Consider the following 22,728-nt stretch of genomic DNA (forward strand, 5'->3'; position numbering starts at 1 on the left):
CAGTTGATCTATACATGCAAAGCTTGGTTTGTGTGTTAATGTGTTGATCTATACCTGCTATCGGCAGCTGGGGCTAATATTAATATATATGGGCAGCATGGGCATCAATACACAAGGGGCAAAAACACTAAGGGGGGGTATAAACGACAATGCAGTGTGAAAAATCCATCCTGATGTAGACGTCTGACGTAGATTGTGTCCTGCCGTTTGTGTGTTTTTGGTTATCAGTGTAGCAGAGCCTTTCCTCGGGTGTGTGTGTGTGTGTGTGTAGGTGTTGGTGTGGCAGAGCCTGTCCTGGTGTGTGTGTTTGGTCATCTGTTTCCTGGCACTTAATTTACAGTAGGAATTATTTAATTTATATTTATCCAGAGAAGAAATGCCCTCCTGAAGTTGTAGTGACTTCAGGGGACAAAATGTTCAAGGCCCTGAAATCATTAAGTGGAAAAGTTATTTATTGTGTTATAATATTTATTTCAAGGATTAGTCACACTCAATTGTGGCTTCAGGCTTCCCATGTTGAATGATCAAGTATTATTTTAGCCCAATAACAAAAGTATAATTCCATAGCACATTACTTTTGGAAATTATGAATGCCCCCCCCCAGTTTGACTGTTGTGCCTCCCCTATATATTATTTCTAGAGTTGCCACTGCTAATATGTGCTATTCAAATATGTAAAATTTTTGAAGAGGGAAAAAAAAAAATCATAAATAGGAAAAAGATTTTCAAAAAACAAACATGGTGAAAAGTAGTTTAACCCCTTAATGACAAAGCCCGTACATGTACGGGCTCAAAATGCATTGTTTTCAATGGGTTTAGGGACCTCCCATTGTTCTTAAGGGGTTAATGCACTGGTTTCTCACTCTCCTCCCTCCGATCCCCCTGCACCGATCACACTGTGATCTCTATGCAAGTCCCCACAGGCTTGCATAGATATCCTAGTGTCTGTGATCTGTGCCTCATCGGAGCGACCTGCAGGGGATATCCTGTCCTCCGATGACCTGCCGGGTGATGTCAGCAGTGACGCGACCCGGAAGGGAATGCCCGAAGCTGTTACATGAGATCCGTCAGGGGGAGTCCAGGCTGTCAAATGAAGGTCAGGGGGTTTCTTTAGATGTGTTTTATGGACGTACCGGTACATCTATAGGGGACTGAAGTGGTTAAACCAACTTATATTATTTACAAGTAGATTGTTTGCTTTTAATTTTAATAAATATGTCGTTATAATCCGTCTCACTGGTTTTCTTAACCAAATGACCAAGATATGTTTTGACATTTTTACCATAGGTTTATCAAACCATGATTCCCTTTTTCCATATTGGATGAACCCGCAGAAAGAAGGGTCTTCTTTAAAAATCATGAAAATACATAAAATGTAATACTTTTTTAATACATAAAAAAAAAAAAAAGAAAGAAAAATATACTGAAAGAAAGTCACATTGTTGCAATCTTGCTTTTCTTTTATACTGTAAGTGCAACAGCTGAACAATCACCCAATTTATGTTCAGCAACACCCCCTGATTAAAGTCATACCACAGATACATTTGTTTTATGTTCCAGAAACCCACATCAATGCTTTACTTACTGCTCCATATTACATATTTTTTTAACGCTAATTGACTTTGGGGTAGTGATTTTTTTAATGTTTTCGACAGAGGGGAGTCCGGGCCGTCGATAGATCTCCCCTGTAATGGAAAGTCCTAATGGACTTCTTACCACACGTTTTAAGGACGTACAGGTACGTCCTAAGGTAACTTAGGGAGTTAAAGGGAGATTTATGTTTTTGGGCCCTGCATTCTGTAGCCATATTATGTCAGAAAGAAACTGACACTAAAAAGAAAACTGAAAAAGGAACAGCTTCTTAACAAGGGTAAACTTGTCACCTTGTACCATACATCACCTTAACAAGAAATGCTGATTTAGGCTTTAGCGCTCACCTCAATAATCTCTGTCTGCGCATGCTTTGTCCAGAAAGCCTGAGGTGGGGTGGTGACACTAACGGCGACAAAGCTATTGGGCTTCCTATCCAGCGATGGCGTAGTAAGTTCACTACATGCTTTGGGGAAGGAAAAGAAAAAGTAAGGTTAATTTATTGGAAAATTTGTTTATTACACATACAAAAACAACAATAATTTTCAATTCAAAGTGGTTAATTTAGTCTATTTAATACAAATGTCTGGTTTGAGAAAAGAAAGGCGGCTACAGATGAGAAACACCGCTTCCATAATAACTGAGATGTAAAAACAAAAGGCGTTTCTTTACTAAATAGAGTGTCCAAGTGGCTTCTGGTGAAACATTTCACCTCCTAACTATACTATGTATCATGAGAGTTGGCACTGCCTCATATATGATTTATTCAATGCAATCTCACCCACAGAGTTATGTTTTATGGACACTGATCTGCAACAAAAGCCATCCCTTCTATTTGGTGGAATTATGCACATGAAACAAATACTACATTTTATCACTGCTATACTGTATATCGGGTGTAAGGAAGTGAAGACATCCATATTGGTCTGAAAAAAGATAAAGTCTTTAGCGGTAGATGTCAGAGTCACAATAACTTTTGGGACATTGAGAGCTCTGAGGTCCTTAAAGCTTATCCAACTCTACATCTTTTCCTACACTGTCCCAATAAAAAGTGCCACCTATAACTAAATACAGGGGAAATGGCTTATGCATGTACTTTACATGTTTCAGGCTATGGAAGTTCTTTATGACAATGGCAAATCAAAAGAACATGGGCATGCGTTTAGGAAAGATTTATGTCTTCAGTTCTGCTGGCTATATCATATGTAATACACCACATAGTATTTACAAAATAAAATAATAATAATAGACAGTGGATAGGTTATGTAATCAACTTACCTAAACTAAATTCTAATATTGGCTCATCAGGGTCCTGAAAGTTTCCTGTAAACATAAGGGAGCAAAATTTACTAACCATTTTATCTTAATAATGTCAAGATTATAATACAAAGATTTTACAAAAATATTTAATATACACTGTAACATATTTGAAGAAGACCGGACAACAAAAATAACCTTTGTAATAATAAATAGAACAACCCCCCCAAAAAATATGCCTACATGTGCTTAACTGTGTACATATTTAACATTCTGTACAGCAGATATTGAGATTGAAAGACTTCTTTATCCGTTGTGAAACTCATGGGTTTAGCAATTCATAAGTTTCTTTCGACACACAAAAAAAGATATTACCATAAAATCCATAATAATACATTTGTGATATCCAAGTGGGGCAGTTGGAAAAAAAATAGATTTGTCCAGCAGCCCCTCTGCCACCATACTGTGGGCAGATCGATGTACTGCATGATTAGGTTCCCGGGTGCGCCTCTGCTCCATAGGCCAGGCACAAGGGAGATCCAAGCTGGCATAGGCTCCATAGAATGTTTTTAATTTTATACAACTACAAAAAATAGACACATACATAGTAATACATTTTTCCAATTTCTTGCGATAACTATTTTACAAGCTAAAATTAGTTGTACTATGAGATTTCTCTGTATTTTATGGAATTTCATAAGGTCCATACGGAAAATAAATATTTGGGGAGATGGCTCAATATTACATCCAACTAGTTCGTTAATCACTTCAAATAAAATCTCCACTATTTTCCTCACATCCCCACCACATATCATAAATTGTGCCATTTTCCTTACCACACCTCCAACAAAGTTTAGAGGGTTTTTTTATCATATTTAGAAATTTGGACCGGTGTTCCGTCCAATTCCATAGAATGTTGTTCCCAGGGGCCACAGGTCCTTAAGAAGCAGAGTGCCTGGATATGACATCATATTGATGTGCTCAGCAATAAGAAGGGTGAATGGAGACACTGTCCTGGCTCAGGCCCAGGGCAGTAACGAATATAAATGCATTGCTGGGTCAAAAGAGCATACTGCCCCATCCTGCGGTTTATGGGAGTAAATGGTACACACACACACACACACACACACACAGACACACACACACACTATGAGGTGAGGCATGGGCAGAGCTGGAGAGGAGTGGAAAAAGACACCACTTCCCCACCCTGATATCAAAGGCAGTGTTGGCAGCCCAGTAATCTGCTTTGATTTTTAGCCCATCCTGACCAAACAAGAAAACGGGATTGTTTGCTTGATCTTTGTAGGCATTTTCTCTTTCACTGGCCTAGGATTGCAGACTGATATCAAATGCAAACTTTCACATAAATCAACTTGAAATGTAGCACATGGAGTGAACAGCAAGAACCAATATTCATTCTTGTTCTTTCATTTCTTTGTTTAGAGCATGAATACTGAAAGTTACAATTAGGATCAGGAGCAAGAAAGGCAGAATTACTTGTGACTTGTGTTTTATAGTGTGTCTGTATATTCAATTTAAATAAGTTTAAAAGGGAAAACAAGTACCAGCCAATGATAATCCCAACATTTCAGATGTAACATCAATGGTGGAGTGGGGCCTGACTCCATGGCGCGGGCTACTGTGTTCCCTTGCTGTCATTTTGTCATAAGGAGGGCGATCTCACACCTTCCAGATGGTAGAGATAAAACTTCTTGTTCCTGGGATTTGGGAAACCTAAAAAGAAAATCAGAAATAATATTGACATTAAATCTGTTTTTTGATATGGAGGACAAATGGTGGCAGCAACTAAAATACACAGAGGTCCTAAATGGACATCATCCTTGTAGAGGCAACTCTTCTGTACTACATGGACAGAAGCTTCACATACTCAATTTGTTTGGCTCCAAGCAGACAGGGCCTGCCCTGCAGTATGTACAAATTCACCGAAGGGAATCAGTTACTCATTTATCCATTCCGCATGTACAAGGGCAGCACTTTATGTGTTGTTCAGCAACATCTGAACATCTGGGTGTCATGAAATAAATTAACCAATGTAGTTACCCTATTACAGAGGGAATATCACCGGGGTGGGGGGGGGGGGCTGGGGCAAATCAAAAAGATGCCGGGCAGTTTCAGTTACCCAAGAAAAGGGACCGTGTTGGTGTTAGCGCAACATGGACCAATGTATAAAGGAACGCGTTTCTTTGTGTGTGTTTTTAACATTTATTTTCTAACACATGCAAGGACACTGGTATCTACATAGCTTACTAAGTACAAACCATTTTCTACAATAATTGAATTTCTCTTGGTTTATATGTAGGAGGAAACGAGAATGGTACATAAATGCACTAAAATTATATGTTATATGACAAATACAAAAAGGGACTGAATCTTTGGAGAGAAATTGTACTCTACAAAATACACTAAATTTCCTCTTAATTCTCACCAAAGGACCCAAATTTAGTATAATACAACTGCTTCCAGTAAATCTGTAGGTGTTCTTTATACTGACACATTTCCGATGGTTTAATTAGAAACTGCAATCAACCTATTTAATCAGTTGCCACCTGTGTACCAAACAATTAGATCATGTGGGAAATTTAGTGACTTCGCTTAACATAAAACCAGAAGTGATTAAACTTGCTCCCCAAGGTTCATTTCATCATATCCAGCATGCGACATGCATACAACCGAATAAGGAACAGGACCGCAGTACAGGAAATTGGGTCATCCACTGCGTTGGTATAGCATGTCTTGTAAGAACAGCGAAAAGGATATTGAAATACAAATTGCACAATACTGCTGTCCAGTTTGGTCCCTGTGGGCTACGACCCTGAAATATGAGTGACCATTCCTATCTTGTAAAAGCAAAAACTAAACGGTCTCAACTACAAGGAAAGGTCTACAATTACCATGTTTGATTGAGACCCTGATCACAGTTACGCGATTGGCTGTTGCTAACCCCAATTATGTTATTTTGACAAACCAATTATTGATTTTCGTAGGTAAAAGGAATCCAGGCACGACAGAATCAACAAAAAAAAGTTTACAGGCAAGGTACAGAATGTTAATTGTAGACAACGTAAAAACTTTACATTTGCGGTAACAAACGTAAGGTTGCATTTTTATCGGGCATGCTAATAACGCATTGTCAAAACTCGGGGTGTGAGTTCGTTTGTGAAGGCACATCATTGATCTTAACCGGGGATCAGCTCACATTGACTATAGAGCTCTACTGAGCATGAGCAAGAGGCAAACTGTAGTATGCTTCCTGCTTTAAGTAAAGGTGGCTGAAGGAGGCGTTACATGAAAAATTCCAATTCCTAAAAAGTGTAACTCCAATATTATTTAACATGGAAACAGGGATGCTATGGAAAACAGCATTTCTAGCTCTTTTACTTCATTTCACCATTGCCCCTTTTTCTGTAGAGAGTAACTAGTTTATACATACATCTGTTCTGACATTTTTATTTAGGAAGTTTCAGATTACTCAAATGCGCATTCTGATAAACATTACACATACAGTATTCTAACAAACATTACTCACCTCATTCATCTTGAGCAAGATCCATTGCCTTCAGTACCTATGCTCTTTTTGACTTTGGTACAATCACTGAAAAAGAAAATAAATAGTCTTGTGAAAAAGAAAAAGACAGGTTGTTTGATTAGACCTGTTTTTTTTACCTGCATTTTGATTTCCTACAGAAATCTCATTAGGTTCTATAATATTCTGTATCACTGATGAATGCTGCGCTAATTATAACACATGTAAGAAGGCACACAGTTTATATGTCTGCACGTGGATTTATGCTATTCACACTTAGCAGTTGTCTTAATCATTTGGCTGGTCCAAGGTACTTTTGTAATTGAATTGTTCTTCCAAACAAGGAATTCAACCAGATTAGGATCTCTTTTTTTTGGCAGACTAGATAGACAAAATGGTCATTTGCCATCAAATTCCTGTAATGTAGCTTTAAAACAAAACTTGCGATAGCCAAGTGGTCCCTTTAAATGTTCCAGTCAGTATGAACTCCAATAATTGTTGTTGTAATTGTGTGTGTGTATATATATATATATATATATATATATATATATATATATATATATATATATATATATATATATATATATAACAATGACTATAGTATACGATAATCTGCATACTGGAAGCAGCCACTTGGATATCTCGGATTTATGTAATTAAGCCAGATGTCACAGATTTTCCTTCGGCTAATTACATATGCCTAAATGGACAAAAATAATAATGTCCCTCCAATAAAATGAAACCTGGAAATGTGCCATGAAAATAAGACATATATATATATATATATACATATATACATACACACACACACACATATGTATATGTTGATGGAAACTAGTTTTACATTTTTGTTTTTATGAAAACTGTTCAGTTGATTTGAAGAATTGTTTGTTTGATATTTTAATAGCACATTAAAACGTTTTCATCTTGTCAAACATTTACCATTGAGCAAAACAAGAGACTCTTGGGGAGGCAAATTTCTCCCCATTCCAGAACTGCCAAGTAGATGATAAATTCACCGCATGTGTCTTCTCATAGTGAGGAATAATAGATCTTGGCTCCTCAAGTGTAACTCAATCACTGCATTTCGGGACTTGCCCTTTGACTCTTCTCCTATATGTTACTGGTGGCCATGTATGGAACTACAAAGTGCTTAATAAGATACAGAACTCCAAACACACATTTCAGAATCAAATAAAAAATTCAGTATACACTACAAAAAAAAAAAAAAAGTAAAAAAAAAAAAAAGTGACATTAGATATTATGAATCCACACCGCTACTTACCTGCCAGTGTAATGTATAAGACAAAACGCTGCCCTTTCAGAAATACTCAGAAAAGAACAAAGGGTAACAGCTGTAATGAGTGCAATTAATTGTTAACATTCACTGCAGTTTTAAAAAGGAACTTTCCATAAGAGTCAGTGACCACACACACACCACTCTCCATCTAACATTACCGATAACCTCGGCCACTTCTATTACATCATGTTAAATAGGGCTTCTCTGCAAATGTATTCTAAGCTCATGTTAAATTAAGATTACATATGCATGTCTCTTTGAGGCATTCCTGTTTACATGTAATTCTCCCCCCATGTCTCCAGACTTAGCGGTATTCCTCATCTTCCCTGGCGATGTCCACCACGCACACATGAAAGTTAGTAAATTTACTTTTTCCTAGAAGGTAAATTACCGGCACACAACTAGAAATCTGCCATTATCCCCTCAATCCCAAAAGTGTTGTCCCAATTGGAGCAACACAGAATCCTAGAGAAAAATGTCATTCTGTAATAAACAATTGCCACACCGTTACCAAAAAACCTGCCTCCCCGGATCAACTGGACAATGGGATGCAATACGATGATGTTCTATGACAGGGGCGTCCAACATGCGGCCCGCGGAACCTCGAGGTGCGGCCCGCGAGAGATCGGCAGCCAGGATCACAACAGCCCTGCTGCTTACTTGTGGGAGGGTCTATTCTCTGCTCCAGTCCTGCCTCCTCTGTGGGGAGAACGAGGGAGGCCGCGCCCCCCTGCTGAAGTCTGTGAGCGGCTTCGAGAGCTGTAGAGCAGGTAAGGGGGTGGGGAAGGTTGTGTGAATGAGTATGTCTGATTGAGGGAATGAATCTGTGAATGAATGAATTTGTGTGTGTGTGTGATAGCATGGATGTGTAAGTGCTGGAACCTAGGCATGATGGGACTGTGATTGCTGTTAGCAATCACACTCCTATCATGCCAAGTCAGCCAGTACATGCTGAAACGTGGCTAGCTGCCCCCCTTGTGTATTGATGCTGCCAGCAGTATGGGGTCTGCACTTACAGCCACCCTGTACCAGCATGTATTGGCTGACTTGGGATGATAGGAGTGTGATTGCTAACAGCAATCTGCTAACAGCAATCACAGTCCCATCATGCCTAGGTTCCAGCATTCACTGGTTGCCTGGGTATAAAAAGAGTGTGTTTGCTGTTAGCAATCACACTCCTATCATGCCAAGTCATATTGTTGTGTTACTTTTAATAAAAGTGTGGTTACACACTAAAATTGGACAAAAAAAAATCAATGCCCAGCCAACCAGTACATGCTGGAATCTGGGTATGCCTGAGATTGCTGTTAATCATAATTAATATAATAATATCAGTGAGAGGAAAAGTGAAGGTTTTGTGTCATTTACTTTATTTTAATCTGCATATTTTATTAAAGGCCATATTTTCTCTCAGCAGGTTGGGGTTACTTTAATATGCATTCTTGTATTGTGGGGGTGTCAGGGACATTAGACTGGCCCTTTAATCACTTTCTGCTTCAGGACACCGATGCTAGTTCCGACATGCACCCGACTTCCAAAAAATAGGGTTATTAATATAATTGCTAGGTAACGCTCCTGCCAGTACCAGTTGCTAGTTCTTCAAATATTAAAATTACCACCCACACATCTTCTTTCCCGACAATGAGGCAAACAAAAGTAAACTAGAGGAAATGATTGTTCATTTCTGCCACAACACTTAACACCTCTAACCCCTCCCGTAACATCAACTCTTCTGCATTTACAGTAGTAATGTGGGACTTTTTCTAAAAAGTGGCATTGTGAACATAACAAGGAAAAACAGATGAATGCTTTAGCCGTTTTATATTTGATAATAAAGTCCAGACTAGTCTAACCATAGTAGCATCCAACAGGATTTTCCTGCTGAAACGACCATTCTACTTGCAGCTAAGCTGATAAGACACTGAAACATGGTTTGGCCCTTTAAATTCTGGGAAGGTGAAGTGAGAGACATTGCTTTTCCAAACTTGAGCTTGGTGGTTTCTTTTGTGGCCACTTTTGATTTTATATAGGCAGTTAACATAAATGCAATGTCCTTACATTATGGGATAAATAAAGGCTCCAGGCACTCAAGAGTTCCAACGTCAGGCAGATTTATTGGGATAAAGAACAAAGTTTCAACCTCACAACGAGGTCTTTTTCAAGTTGTGCCTGGAGCCTTTATTTATCTATTGGATTTACTGGGGAATTGGCCCTTCCTGGCACAGTTAAGCACCTGGGTTCTTTTGGAGTGTGCAGATTCCTCATTCTGGTTATTCATACATTATGGGAGGTAAGGTCAGCCCTTCTTGCAGGAGAAGCTCACTGAGGTTGGCCCTTCCTAATATGCAATGGAAGCTGGCAATACACTGACAACAAAGGTCCGCATAACGGTATTCCCTGTAGTAACCTATGACTGCGAGAACTGGACTATAAGAAAGGTTGAGCAAAGGAAGATAGATGTTTTTTGAACTGTGGTGTTGGAGAAAATTCAGAAAATTCTGAGAGTGCCTTGGATTGCAATTAGAAGATCAAACCAGTCCGTACTCCAGGAAACAAAGCCAGGCTGCTCACGTGAGGGAATGGTATTAATGGCAAAACTGAAGTACTTTGCCCACATTATGAGAAGACCCAGATGCGAGGGAACGTGGAAGGCAAAATGGAAGATGGGCCAACCAAGGGCAAGATGGATGGAAGATATTCTGGAGGTGACGGACTCGACCTTGAGGGAGGTAGGGATGGAGACTGCCGACAGGAAGCTCTGGCGTGGGCTGGTCCATGTAGTCACTTAAGAGTTGAAAGCAAGTGAACAAATAAAGGACGACAACAGAGCTAATATGTAATATGTCCCACTTTCGTACTTCAGCGAACACCCTTCACATGAGAGATACTCCTACGAACGTGAATTTCCAAAAAAAAGGAAAACAAACAAAAAAAAAGATATATATATATATATATATATATATAAAAGCATTTTTTTAAAAATATCTTCAGCAGTGAAGAAACAATGTATACTTTGTATCCTGGGTTTGTTTGAAAATAATCCTTGTATTTCAAACCAGGATACAAAGTAGAAATTTGATGAAGCATAATATATAGAAGCAGAGTTCTACAACACAACAATTAGTAGTCGGAGCCTTAGATCTTTGAATTTAAATGTGTTATTTCTGCTGTTAATGGGTTGTACATGTCCATTTATATTATAATGCACTTGTTACCTCTCTGTTATCTGATCAATAAAACTGCACATGTTGCCTTTGTGGGGGAAAATAATAATTTAAACGATGCCAAAAACTATTTTTATGGAAATGCAGCTCCAGGGGTTTTATATAGAGCTGTATACTTATAAACCGTATAGTTATAAAGATTTTCCTGATAATCTAGTTTATTCATGTTTTCAGCAATATAGCCTTAGAAAAGTGTAATATTCTTTAGTAAAACAATGAAAAACGGTTTAGCCATTGAGAACTTCCTAAAAAATTGGAATGTGCCAATTGCTGGATGAGCTTCACTAGAGTTGGAGCTGCATAACTACTACCTGGTGGTTCCTCGTATCTCTTCCTTGAGCTACACGGGCTGTGCAGTCTAACGTCCTGGCATCCTGTCTGATAGACGGTCTCAGATTTGTTGGTTCATAGTGTGACTCATTCTAGTGACTCACTTCCAAATAAAGGCTTGGAAAGAAATATTAAGTAGAAAAGCTACAGGCTTGCATTTACCCTATTTGGAGGCATATCGCTAATGCATAATAAAGTGTTATGAAGAACAAAATCCCTCTGACCTTCTGAAAAAGGATGTATGTAGCGCAGAGAAGTTACTAATCCATATTAAAACTGCTTTTGATACAATAAGGCACCATTTACTATTAATATTCATTTGAAAAAACAAAAAGCAATTATCTAAGCAGGCAATCAAGGGAAAGGAACGTGCTTGCCGCACATCCACATGGGGGTCTGACTGGTCCACCTCCCGCCACATGTGCTGACAGCTAAGCTAACTGAAGGGAAGTGTATCATGTGCAGGGAGTAGTGTTTGGCCTAACACCTCCTACATTGGATTAATTATCAGGGGACATCAGGGAAATGTGTCCCTTTAGGCAAGCAATGGTGCATTCTATAAAAGGTTTATAAAAAATATGTACGAGGGCAATGGGTGCAATGCCTAAACCAAGTGTCTTCCAGCACTCACATATACTCAATAACCTTCTCTCTTGGTCCGCTTCTCGCTGTGTCTTTTCTTCGTAGGCTTCTCCATGAACTAGGCCTCCCGAAGCACTTACGCAAAAAGGGCGGAGCCTTCGGGCACAGCTTTTCCCTGATTTGAGGAAGAGGAGAGGCTTCCCTGTGGCTCCGCCCCTTTGCAGAAGTGCTCTGCTAGGCCTGGTTCTCAGAGACGCGTGAAGACATGGAGAGAAGTGGACGGAGAAAATCGACAGAAGAAAAAGAGGCAAGAGACAAAGTGGAGCTGGGAGAAAGGAGACGGGGACAACAAAGCGATTCGGCGGAGAAGGTAAGGAGAGGTTTTTTTACATTTTAAAGTGTGGGGGGGTTAAATTCTGCCCCTGGTGCCTGAATATACACCATCAACTCTGCAACCACCATAGGTTTAAATCATGTCCCTGTAATATGAAATAAGTCTCCGTTGCAGAAAATATTTAGAGTATTTACATATCCTATGGCAACCGCTGCTCTCACCATAGGAACTGTATGGACTAAATGTTAATTCACAACAACGAAAAAAAGCGTGCTGCAAACACTAGACAGATATCCACCGACCGATACAGAGTCTTCTTGCATTTGTAGACATGCCACAGAATAATAATTATTTTAAGAAAAGATATCGTGACTGCTGTGTCGACATTAGTTTTTGGGAGCTACATGGCCTAAAGCATTGATGAACACTTTGAATTTGGTGTTAATGTGATGAACAATGAATGCATCACTTGGCAAACCCTTACCTGTATTTACTGGAAATATAAGAAAAAAAAAGTCTTAATTATTTCCTGACACGGGGAGGGGGCGAACGCAGTCTATTAGTTCTAGCTGTTGAGCTAGTTAAAACATGAATCCTCTGCTGTGGTCGAAGACTCTGATGCGGAGAGCGTCTAATCACTAAAGGGAGAGTTGAAAGGAGAGAGTTTTGGAACAAACTGGTTTCTCCTCACTTGTTTCATTATTCGGAAATAAAGGCAAACACTTGTAGGGTTTTTCAGCCTAAAGGGCTGAGCCGGTGCCGCATTAAGCATAATTCAATGTGTGAGGAGACAAACTTCTCACTTATTTACCGGTAAGTTATACACTATACAGGACCATTGAAGCTCTCCCTGGCATCAGCCTCTCATAATGAAGAGAGTTTAAACCACCACTCTCTAGCAAACCCCCCTGGTGAATAGACCCATTTCACCCATAAGTCCTATGAAGTCATTGTATACGAACAAACTGGGCATGTACGGCCCTAAAAACAGGTTAGAGAATTAAATAAATACGATTACGCTATGCCATATTATACACAAGTGTGCTGTGCATCCAGTGGCGACTCTAGAAACAATATATAGGGGGGGCACACAAGATACCACAGTCAAACTGGGGGGGCATTCATAATTTCCAAAAGTAATGTGCTATGGAATTATACTTTTGTTATTGGGCTAAAACAATACTTGATCATTCAACATGGGAAGCCTGAAGCCACAATTGAGTGCGACTAATCTTTGAAATAAATAAATATTATAACACAATAAATAACTTTTCCACTAAATGATTTCAGGGCCTTGAACGTTTTGTCCCCTGAAGTCACTACAACTTCAGGAGGGCATTTCTTCTCTGGATAAATATAAATTAAATAATTCCTACTGTAAGTTAAGTGCCAAGAAACAGATGACCAAACACACACACCAACACAGGCTCTGTCACACCGACACCCAGACACACACACACCAGGACAGGTTCTGCCACACCGACAACCAAACACACACACCAGGACAGGCTCTGCCACACTGACAACTGAACACACACACCAGGACAGGCTCTGCCACACCAACACCTATACACACACAACCGAGGACAGGCTCTGCTACACTGATAACCAAAAACACACAAACAGCAGGACACAATCTACGTCACAGACATCTACATCAGGATGGATTTTTCACACTGCATTGTCGTTTATACCCCCTTAGTGTTTTTGCCCCTTGTGTATTGATGCCCATGCTGCCCATATATATTAATATTAGCCCCAGTTGCCGATAGCAGGTATAGATCAACACATTAACACACAAACCAAGCTTTGCATGTATAGATCAACTGAAATTCAATTGTGATCTCAGCACTGGAGGTATATATCAAATAAACAGAATCAGACATACAAATCCTGTATTTGCAGGTATACAATAGTATATGAAACGTAGCATTGCAGTTATAGATCAAATAAATTCATGGAAACAGCATTGCAGGTATTAATCAACTAAATAAGACATACAAATACTGTATTTGCAGGTATACATAAATAATGTATGGAAATATATAGATATGGATCTACAGAATAACGCAAAAACCCAGCTTTGCAGGTATAGATCAATTGGAATTCACATAAAAACACGTCATTAAAAAGGTATATTTAAAACCCCCTAAATTACAGGCATAGATCACAGGTTGCACACCCCAAAGCCAGCCCTGGCGTCCACACTGCCCACACAGCAATCACACTCCTATCATACCCAGGCAACCAGTAAATGCTGGTACCTAGGCATGATGGGACTGTGCTTGCTGTTAGCAATCACACTCCTATCATGCCAAGTCAGCCAGTACACGCTGGTACAGGGGGGCTGTGATATGCAGACCCCATACTGCTGGCAGCATCAATACACAAGGGGGGCAGCTAGCTAGGTTTCAGCATGTACTGGCTGACTTGGCATGATAGGAGTGTGATTGCTAACAGCAATCACAGTCCCATCATGCCTAGGTTCCAGCACTTACACATCCATGCTATCACACACACACTCATTCATTCATATACTCATTCATTCACAGATTAATTCCCTCAATCATGCATACTCATTCAAACACCCTCCCCACCCCTTTACCTTCACTGCAGCTCCTCGATGCCGCTCACAGACTTCAGCAGAGGGCGCGGCTCCCTCTGCGTTCTCTGGTACTGCACACAGGAAGCAGGACTGGAGCAGAGTTATGTGATGTCACGTGAACTCTGCTAGGTTCCGCTTCCTCTATGCAGTACAGAAGACCCTCCCACAGGTAAGTAGCAGGGCTCGAGGTTGCGGCCCGCGTAAGATCGGTTGCCCTGGCTGCCGATCGTACGCGGGCCACACCCTCTCTCTCCTCCATATTAAAAAATAAATAAAAAAAACGGGATTTAAAGTCGCATTGCGACTTTATTCCAAATTCGGCAGGGGGGCAACAGGGGGGGCAAGGATTAACCTAGGGGGGGCAATTGCCCCCCTGTAGCGACGCCACTGTGTGCATCCCATTGAAAAAATTCTGGGTACAGGGTGTTCCTTTAGCTGCAGAGTGGGGCTTTTCTAAGCGTCAACAAGGATATAACTGCTGTGTATTTACCAAAAAATAATGTAACTGGGGATGCAACGAATCAGTCATTTGAGAATTAGCCCATTGGAGATAACTCTCTTTCTTTTAAAAAGCAGAGCACTGTACTTGCAGCATAGAATTAACAAGATTTGACTCCATTTGTAAAACAATAGCCTCACTCAACAAACCACAGACCATTTCTTTAGTGGCAAAACCACCCAAAAGCTCTGTATAACTAATATAGTACTCAGTGTGTACATATAATACACAATAATAATAAAAAACACTTTAGTACAAATAATTACAACTTTCTCCTTCGCTGTACTAATCTAATGGGAATAGAACAATTTTCCACATTTATGAGAAGGGTGAACTCTAGAGACTTGGTAAAGTAGGGCACGCTATTTAAATTTCTATTTCAACGAAGCTGCTACGACCAAGGCAAATTTTAGATGTAATGGCCTGAAGCGTGACTGGATTAAAACAGGTAAAATCAAGATGTCTGTAAAGGATAACTAGTAGCATTTACCCCAAAGTTGTACAAAAACACACACACTGGGGGTTATTGGGGAAAAAAAATAATAAAAAAAAATAGGTCAATACGCCATTGTTTTTTTATTTTTTGCACGTATAGTTGGTCATCCTTGTGCTGAGGATGTAGAAGTCCTCATTGTCCACTCTATGGTGAAGGGTACGTGCTTTGTTGAGAGTGGGTAGGGAGTTGAGATGTAAATTGGAACACAGAGGGTCTGGATCTGGCATATAACAGCATAGAGGTTGAGTAGTCACCATGCTGCTAGCCACCGTCACATGTTTAGCCACTGTATGTGCATTCTAATTTTGAGGTCACTTGGTTCAGTTTTAATACAGGGGCTCATACCAACACATAACAAAACAATGCTAAGGGATCTAATTTAAAGGGTCTGTTACTAACAGAACAGAACATCATTGCGGGGTCCAGAGTTGATCTCAATGGTGGCATTTTAAATGGACTGAGAAAAAGGAACGTGGCCAAGGCACATACTAAACACATCTGCATTAGCACCAGTGGAAGATTACATGGCCTGGAAGTTGAATCCACGCACCAAGGCAGTTCCTTAATAACCAGAAACCATTAAGCAAGAAATGGAGGGCGGCTGTTCGCCAAAAATAGTAATTTAGATCATGCAAACATTTCTTTCCTTCTAGTTTCCTCCTTAATTGTTCCTCGGATCCAAAAAAATAAGCAATTATTCCAGTAAATTATTGCATGAACGCTTACAGCAACTGGAAAGGTCATGCGCCAGCTAAAAGGGGAAAAAATATGGAGACTTTTCTTTTTTTGTAACAAACAAAAAACATCTTTCATAAAACACAGGAGACGCATTTAATGCAAGTATAATGTATAATGCACTAGAAGGGTTTTGGTGATTTGGTGGCTTATTAGTACCAAATTTTGGGGCAAGGTTTTTAAAGTTGTCGTATTATCATAGGAACCAATGTACTATTCTTACTGATTAGAGTATCCTATTCCGTTGCTATGGTGGCAAAACTGAGTTTAAGATTTGCAACTCTCAGTTTAGCTATAATTAACCCCTTAAGGACAATGGGTTGTCCTTAAACCCATTAAAAACAATGCATTGTGAGCCTGTACATGTACGGCCTTTGTCATGAAGGGGTTAAGCAAAGCTTAAAAAAATGACTGAAACAAAACAGTAACAAGTTACTTTCGGAATCACATTTAAAACTCATACTCCCCTGGTACGCTGTCTTTTCATACCAGGTCACTGTAATACGGAATCATGGTATTATATAATACCATGATTCCATATTACAGTGACCTGGTTTGAAAAGACAGTCTATAATATATATATGTCATAGGTGGGAGGCAGATCTTTTAAGGGGCCACCATTCACCACGGATGTATGAAATGATCACAAATTTATCACGCAGGTAGATATTGCTTTGGAAACATTATGAAGATCCCACTAGTTGGTGTTCCAATGTCTCAGACAGAGCAACTCAGAAGTCCCTGTAACTAAAACTATAATGGTGAAGGTAGATCTATGTCTTAAGTGTTGAGGTGGGTGGTGGGTTCGGGACCAGCATGTGGTAGAAGGACATTTCCCTAAGAAGGGTTACACCGTCACATCAATACGTATATGGTAGCTTTATTTTTTCATATGGTAGTTACTAACATCTTATAGCTCTATTTTTGCTTAGACTTCAACTTTAAGCCCCACAAAAGCCCTTTTTATTATTATGTGTCATTTATTAAAAAAAAATTAATTATATATAATATATAATAAAAGCATGTGCTACTATAAAGAGACAGTCCAGCCATACCATACACTTCGGTGCATATTTCAATTGCGCGTGGTCCCAGTTGCAAATGCCTGGAGTAATTCTGCGTCTATATTAGGGCTGAAACAACGAATCGATAAAATCGATAATAATCGATAACAGAAATCGTTGTCGACGATTTCCGTTATCGATTAATCGAGTGATCGATTCATTGTTTACTTACCTCCGCGAGCGTTCCCCGCTTCTGCAGTCTCCGCCTTCTTTTAGTTACGTGACGCGTTCCGGAGGTAAGTATTCTTCATGTCTGTGCGAATCGCTCTGTGCGAGTGGCTCCATTCGCACAGAGCGATTCGCTCTGTGCGAGTGGCTCCATTCTCACAGAGCGATTCGCTCTGTGCGAGTGGCTCCATTCGCACAGAGCGATTCGCTCTGTGCGAGTGGCTCCATTCGCACAGAGCGATTCGCTCTGTGCGAGTGGCTGCATTCTCACAGAGCGATTCGCTCTGTGCGAGTGGCTCCATTCGCACAGAGCGATTCGCGGGGGTGGGGTTTCAGGGGATGCAGGGCAGGGTGTGAGTATGGGTGCAGGGCAGAGTGGGGGTGGGGGTGCAGGGCAGGTTGTGAGTGTGGGGGCAGGGCAAAGTGGGGGTGGGGATGCAGGGTGTGAGTGTGGGTGCAGGGCAGAGTGGGAGACTGGGTGCAGGGCAGGGTGTGAGTGTGGGTGCAGGGTGTGAGTGTGGGGGCAGGGCAGAATGTGGGGGCAGGGCTGGGTGCAGGGCAGAGTTGGAGACTGGGTGCAGGGGCACAGTGCAAAGTGCTGGGTGCAAAGTGCCAGGGCTGGGTGCAAAGTGCCAGGGCTTGGTGCAAAGTACTGAGTTCTGGGTGCAAAGTACTGAGTTCTGGGTGCAAAGTGCCAGGGCTGGGTGCAAAGAGCTGGGTGCAAAGTGCTGGGTGCAAAGTGCCAGGGCTGGGGCAAAGTTTCTTAAACAGTAATAGTCCACCTCTTTTCAGAATGTTTGGGGTTATTTTGTTTCATAAATATTGTGTTTGGGTTCTTGTACTTTGAAAATATTGTTTTTTATTACATCATAACAAAATAAGAATGTTAATGTAAATTTTAAGGTGTTTTTCAACATCCAGTTCATTAAATTATTTTAAATAAACGAAAAATTTGCATATTGTTTTTTTTTATCCGATTAATCGATTAATCGAAAAAATAATCGACCAACTAATCGATTATTAAAATAATCGTTAGTTGCAGCCCTAGTCTATATACATTAGTCTATTTGGCTGAACACATCTCCTGCTGCCCGCACCAATATGGTAAACCTACCACCAGTTATCTCCAGCCCTAGCTCAACAAGGTTTATGGGGCTACAACGAGTGATCATATTTATTTTACAGCTTGAAGAATGGATTTTAAATGTATTTAATATGCATCCTCCATTGGGGCTGCATAGGATGGTGGAGTCAGTGACCTTAACCCCTTAACGACAAAGCCCGTACATGTACGGGCTCAAAATGATTTGTTTTCAATGGGTTTAGGGACCGCCCATTGTCCTTAAGGGGTTAATATGAAGTAGATCAAGAGCAGATTAAGCAACTGCCTAGGGTCTCCAACTTGCTTACAAAAGAGCAAGTTTGTTTGCTTTGGGTCCCTAAAACTATACCAGGCTGCAAAAGGGATTTTTTTTGTCTCTCTATTGTAATAAATGTACATTTACTTAGACTGGCAATGTAATGTTACTGTTACTATAGGGCAGTTTCTTCCTCAAACTACTTTGCTTGTTCAGGAAAAGAAGAAAAAAAAAAAAGGGTCTCTAGGTCTCTATTATTGCAGAAGTGGAAGCAGAAAAGAAGATCTAGCTGGTAAAGCGACCCACCAAGAACCAACTGTACTTAAAATATATAGATAAAAAAGGCTATATTTTGATTTAGTATTCTTGATATTTTAAGTCTACATTTTGATATTCTTGATTTTTGTTGTTTTCTCCACGTGCAAAAATAAAAACAAAAAAAAACCATACACCTACCAATGGTAATCATATTTCTAAAACCGCAAAGGAAAGTAGACATCACCAGAAAAGGAAGTTGGATTCCACACCAATAAAAAGGAGAAGCTTCTTGAATTCGGTTTCTGTGCCTTGCTTAAAATCAACTTACTTGTAAATGAAAAATAGTACACCCATGTGTACAATAGTACACGCTTCTAATCACAAACCCAAGGTGCCCTAGTGCAGAGGTCTTTGGTCATCCAGCATGAGGTATTAGTCCTATAAAAAAAAATACACTGGAAATGTAGGCAAGACGAGCAAAAAGAGAGCACCAGAGATCTGAATTTAGAGCATATTGAGGGATTTGTTTTTTTCTAAATGCTAAGTGCATTTGCCGGTATAACAGCATCGTTTCATGTTATAATTCCATTCTCGTATTTCTTTGGCCACTAATAAATAAATAAATAAATGGCTGTATGGAGGCACATCCAGTCTCCAGCTCATGTGTTGGACAGACATTCTCTATAGAGGATACTAAATCTGCTTCATCACAAATCTAATTTCTTAATCTCTCCAAAAAATGAATATAATGACTAATTTGCATGTGATAACATGCACTGGAGCCCATGCAAAATAGAAGCATGAAACGTTTGAGAACTTTTTTTCTTCTTCTTCTTCTTCTATATAGGATAAGCATTTTTGTGTAACATTGCATTGTAATAAAAATCCGTTCTTAATTTGCATCCCTTCTCATTGTAACTATATATCTCAAACAACTTTCGGCAAGAGTATGGGATCAGCTGCCACACTATCCCAACGGGACGCACGGATGTATCTTCCAGGCGATAACACTGTAAAGTTAGGAATATCATCATAGAGTAACGGTGGTCTTCATCCGTGTAAGCAGAGGACTTGGAGCAAGTCTTAACGTCTCCCAATTCATTTCAAGCCATTCATATCACTGGTACACTAGGTTGCTATAAATGCTTATGTGTCAATGACTGGAGTGGGTCTTAACATCCCTACATAGAGTTTCACATAAAAAGAAGGATTCAGATACTTCCTATCACTTGTATAGATTTTATAAACTGTATTAAAGCAGGGCTATAACTTCGTATGGCTTTCCATTGTCACATGTACCACCCAAGCTCTACCTAAAACTAGAGCCCCCAAATATATATATATATATATATATATATATATATATATATATATATTAGTTAAATTATTAGGAAATGTACAGATAACATTTGTCCTAGCTGAAGTTTAGAGCTCACATCTGAATTCCGTAGGCAAGGAGATGTAAACTGCAGATATATGGTAAACTCTCATGATTATTTGGTACGGTCCCACAACGTACTGCACGCTGTACAATTTAGGAGGAAGAACATAGGCAAACATATTGTACATTGCACTTCAGAAACATATTGTGTCCCTCATCAGAGGACCAAAGAAGGGACTGGTTTAAGCATCTCTTAACTTTATAATAATGGTAGAAAGTACCACTTGAACATATGTATGGCATCTATTGGTTTAATAACTGGGTGCATTGGTTTTGTTGATCCCAATGATACAAGCATTCAGAAGCTTAGGTCGCAAACAGAAAGCTATTGGAAGTGCAGCCAGCCTTTATTTTATTAGGAACCAGAAAGTAAACTCCAAGTTTTAGTGTCCCGTCTCTCTGCAAGCAACATTTCAGTAAAAGAAAAAAAAAATGGTCCTCTGGTATTTACCTGGCAGCTGCCTCCTGGCATCAGTCATCTGGGAGTATCAGTTGTCTGGGCATGCATGCGCATTCACCCGTTCCCAGTGCCCTTTTTGGAAACCTGAATCAGTAATGGACATAGCAACTCCCTTGTGAGACAGGCTAGATTTTCAGGACTTTAATATAGTACCTGATAGTTGATGAATGTGGTTAACAAAATAAGTAAACCAACTGTAACATATTAAAAATCACTACACAGCTCCTAAAAAATAGGTTACAGTATAGTACTGTACAAACTAAAAAAACAAAAAAAAAAATTCTGAGCAGTGAATGGGAACGTTTTAGGATTTGTATATCTCACAAAGTTTTCCAGAATGTGCAGATCAATACATAAAGCTGCCAAGAAATGAACCCCTTTCACTGGTCTAATGCCACGCGCAGTCCAAAGCACTGCATGAATTCTGCCCTCCTGGGCAGAGATCTAACACTGAAGAGTTGCCTCGCTCTCACAATTCCGAGGTTATAGGTGTAAGAATTGATTATAAGTAGAAGCATAGAATTTGACGGCACATAAGAACCGCTCAGCCCCTCTAGTCTGCCCGTTATTCCTGCCGTAAAGACTCGGACCTTCATCAGTTCTTGGTCTCATTTTAGATTCAGGAGAGCCACACAGGATATGGACAAAAGTATTGGGACACCTGATCATTACACCAACAGGGACTTTTATGGCATTGCATTCTAAATACACAGACATTAATATGTAGCCCCCCCCCCCCTTACAGCTACAACAGCTTCCACTTTTCTGGGAAAATAGTTTGGATTGTTTTGGTGGGGAATTTCTGGCCATTCATCCTGTAACATTTGTGAGGTCAGGCGCCGTTCCAGTTCCAAGGTGTTTGATGGGGTTGAGGTCAGGGCTCTGTGCTGACCAGTCGTCTTCCAAAGCAAACTCATCCGACCGTGTCTTTATGGAGCTTGCTTTGTGCACCCATCTCCAAACTGTTCCCACAAAGTTGGAAGCATAGCATCATCCAAAACGTCTTGGTATGCTGAATGGGGACTTAACTCTTTAAGTGACAGCATCTCCCAGCATGTTAACATGCATGTTCCATTTCAATGGGAAACCAAAATATTAAGCGGCCGGTGATACACACATAATTATAACAAATGTATCCGTGTGACACCTGTCACAGGATTAAAGGACTTATCATATTGAAAACATTGAGTTGTCGGTAAACTGCCATAATGTGTCATGGCCGACAGCGAACGGGTGATCTACACCCTGATGGAATACGTCCACAGGCAACGGCAGAATGAGCAAATACTGCCCAGATAAGGCGGAATCGGGACTATAAACCTATCGACCTCCCATAGCATGAATCCCATTAATCAGAGCACATAGAAATATATTCACAACACACACGAGTACACACTAACACAGAACTAAGACACACGCTTACATACACACCACAACACACACTAAGAACACTGCCCAAACATATAACTAACCCGTAACTCAGG

At 40.0% G+C, this 22,728-nt stretch overlaps 1 protein-coding gene across 5 annotated transcripts in view; it reads right to left on the bottom strand.

The window, feature by feature from the left end:
- Positions 1 to 4,505, bottom strand: part of LOC149289192 (inositol polyphosphate-4-phosphatase type I A-like) — a 30,446-nt gene extending 25,941 nt beyond the window's left edge. For all 5 annotated transcript variants that reach the window (XM_089490806.1, XM_089490804.1, XM_089490805.1 and 2 more), the window contains exons 1-3: positions 4,412 to 4,505; positions 2,868 to 2,912; positions 1,937 to 2,055 (exon numbers count right to left, since the gene is read on the bottom strand). In XM_089490806.1, coding sequence (XP_089346932.1) covers positions 1,937 to 2,055; positions 2,868 to 2,912; positions 4,412 to 4,505 — 258 coding nt within the window. The remainder of the gene's footprint in view (positions 1 to 1,936; positions 2,056 to 2,867; positions 2,913 to 4,411) is intronic.
- Between the last annotated feature and the right edge of the window lie 18,223 nt (positions 4,506 to 22,728).

This window comes from Sceloporus occidentalis, unplaced genomic scaffold (assembly GCF_023333645.1).
Source record: "Sceloporus occidentalis isolate IW3139 unplaced genomic scaffold, rSceOcc1.0.p SCAF_47, whole genome shotgun sequence".
In the NCBI taxonomy this organism is placed as follows: Eukaryota; Metazoa; Chordata; class Lepidosauria; order Squamata; family Phrynosomatidae; genus Sceloporus; species Sceloporus occidentalis.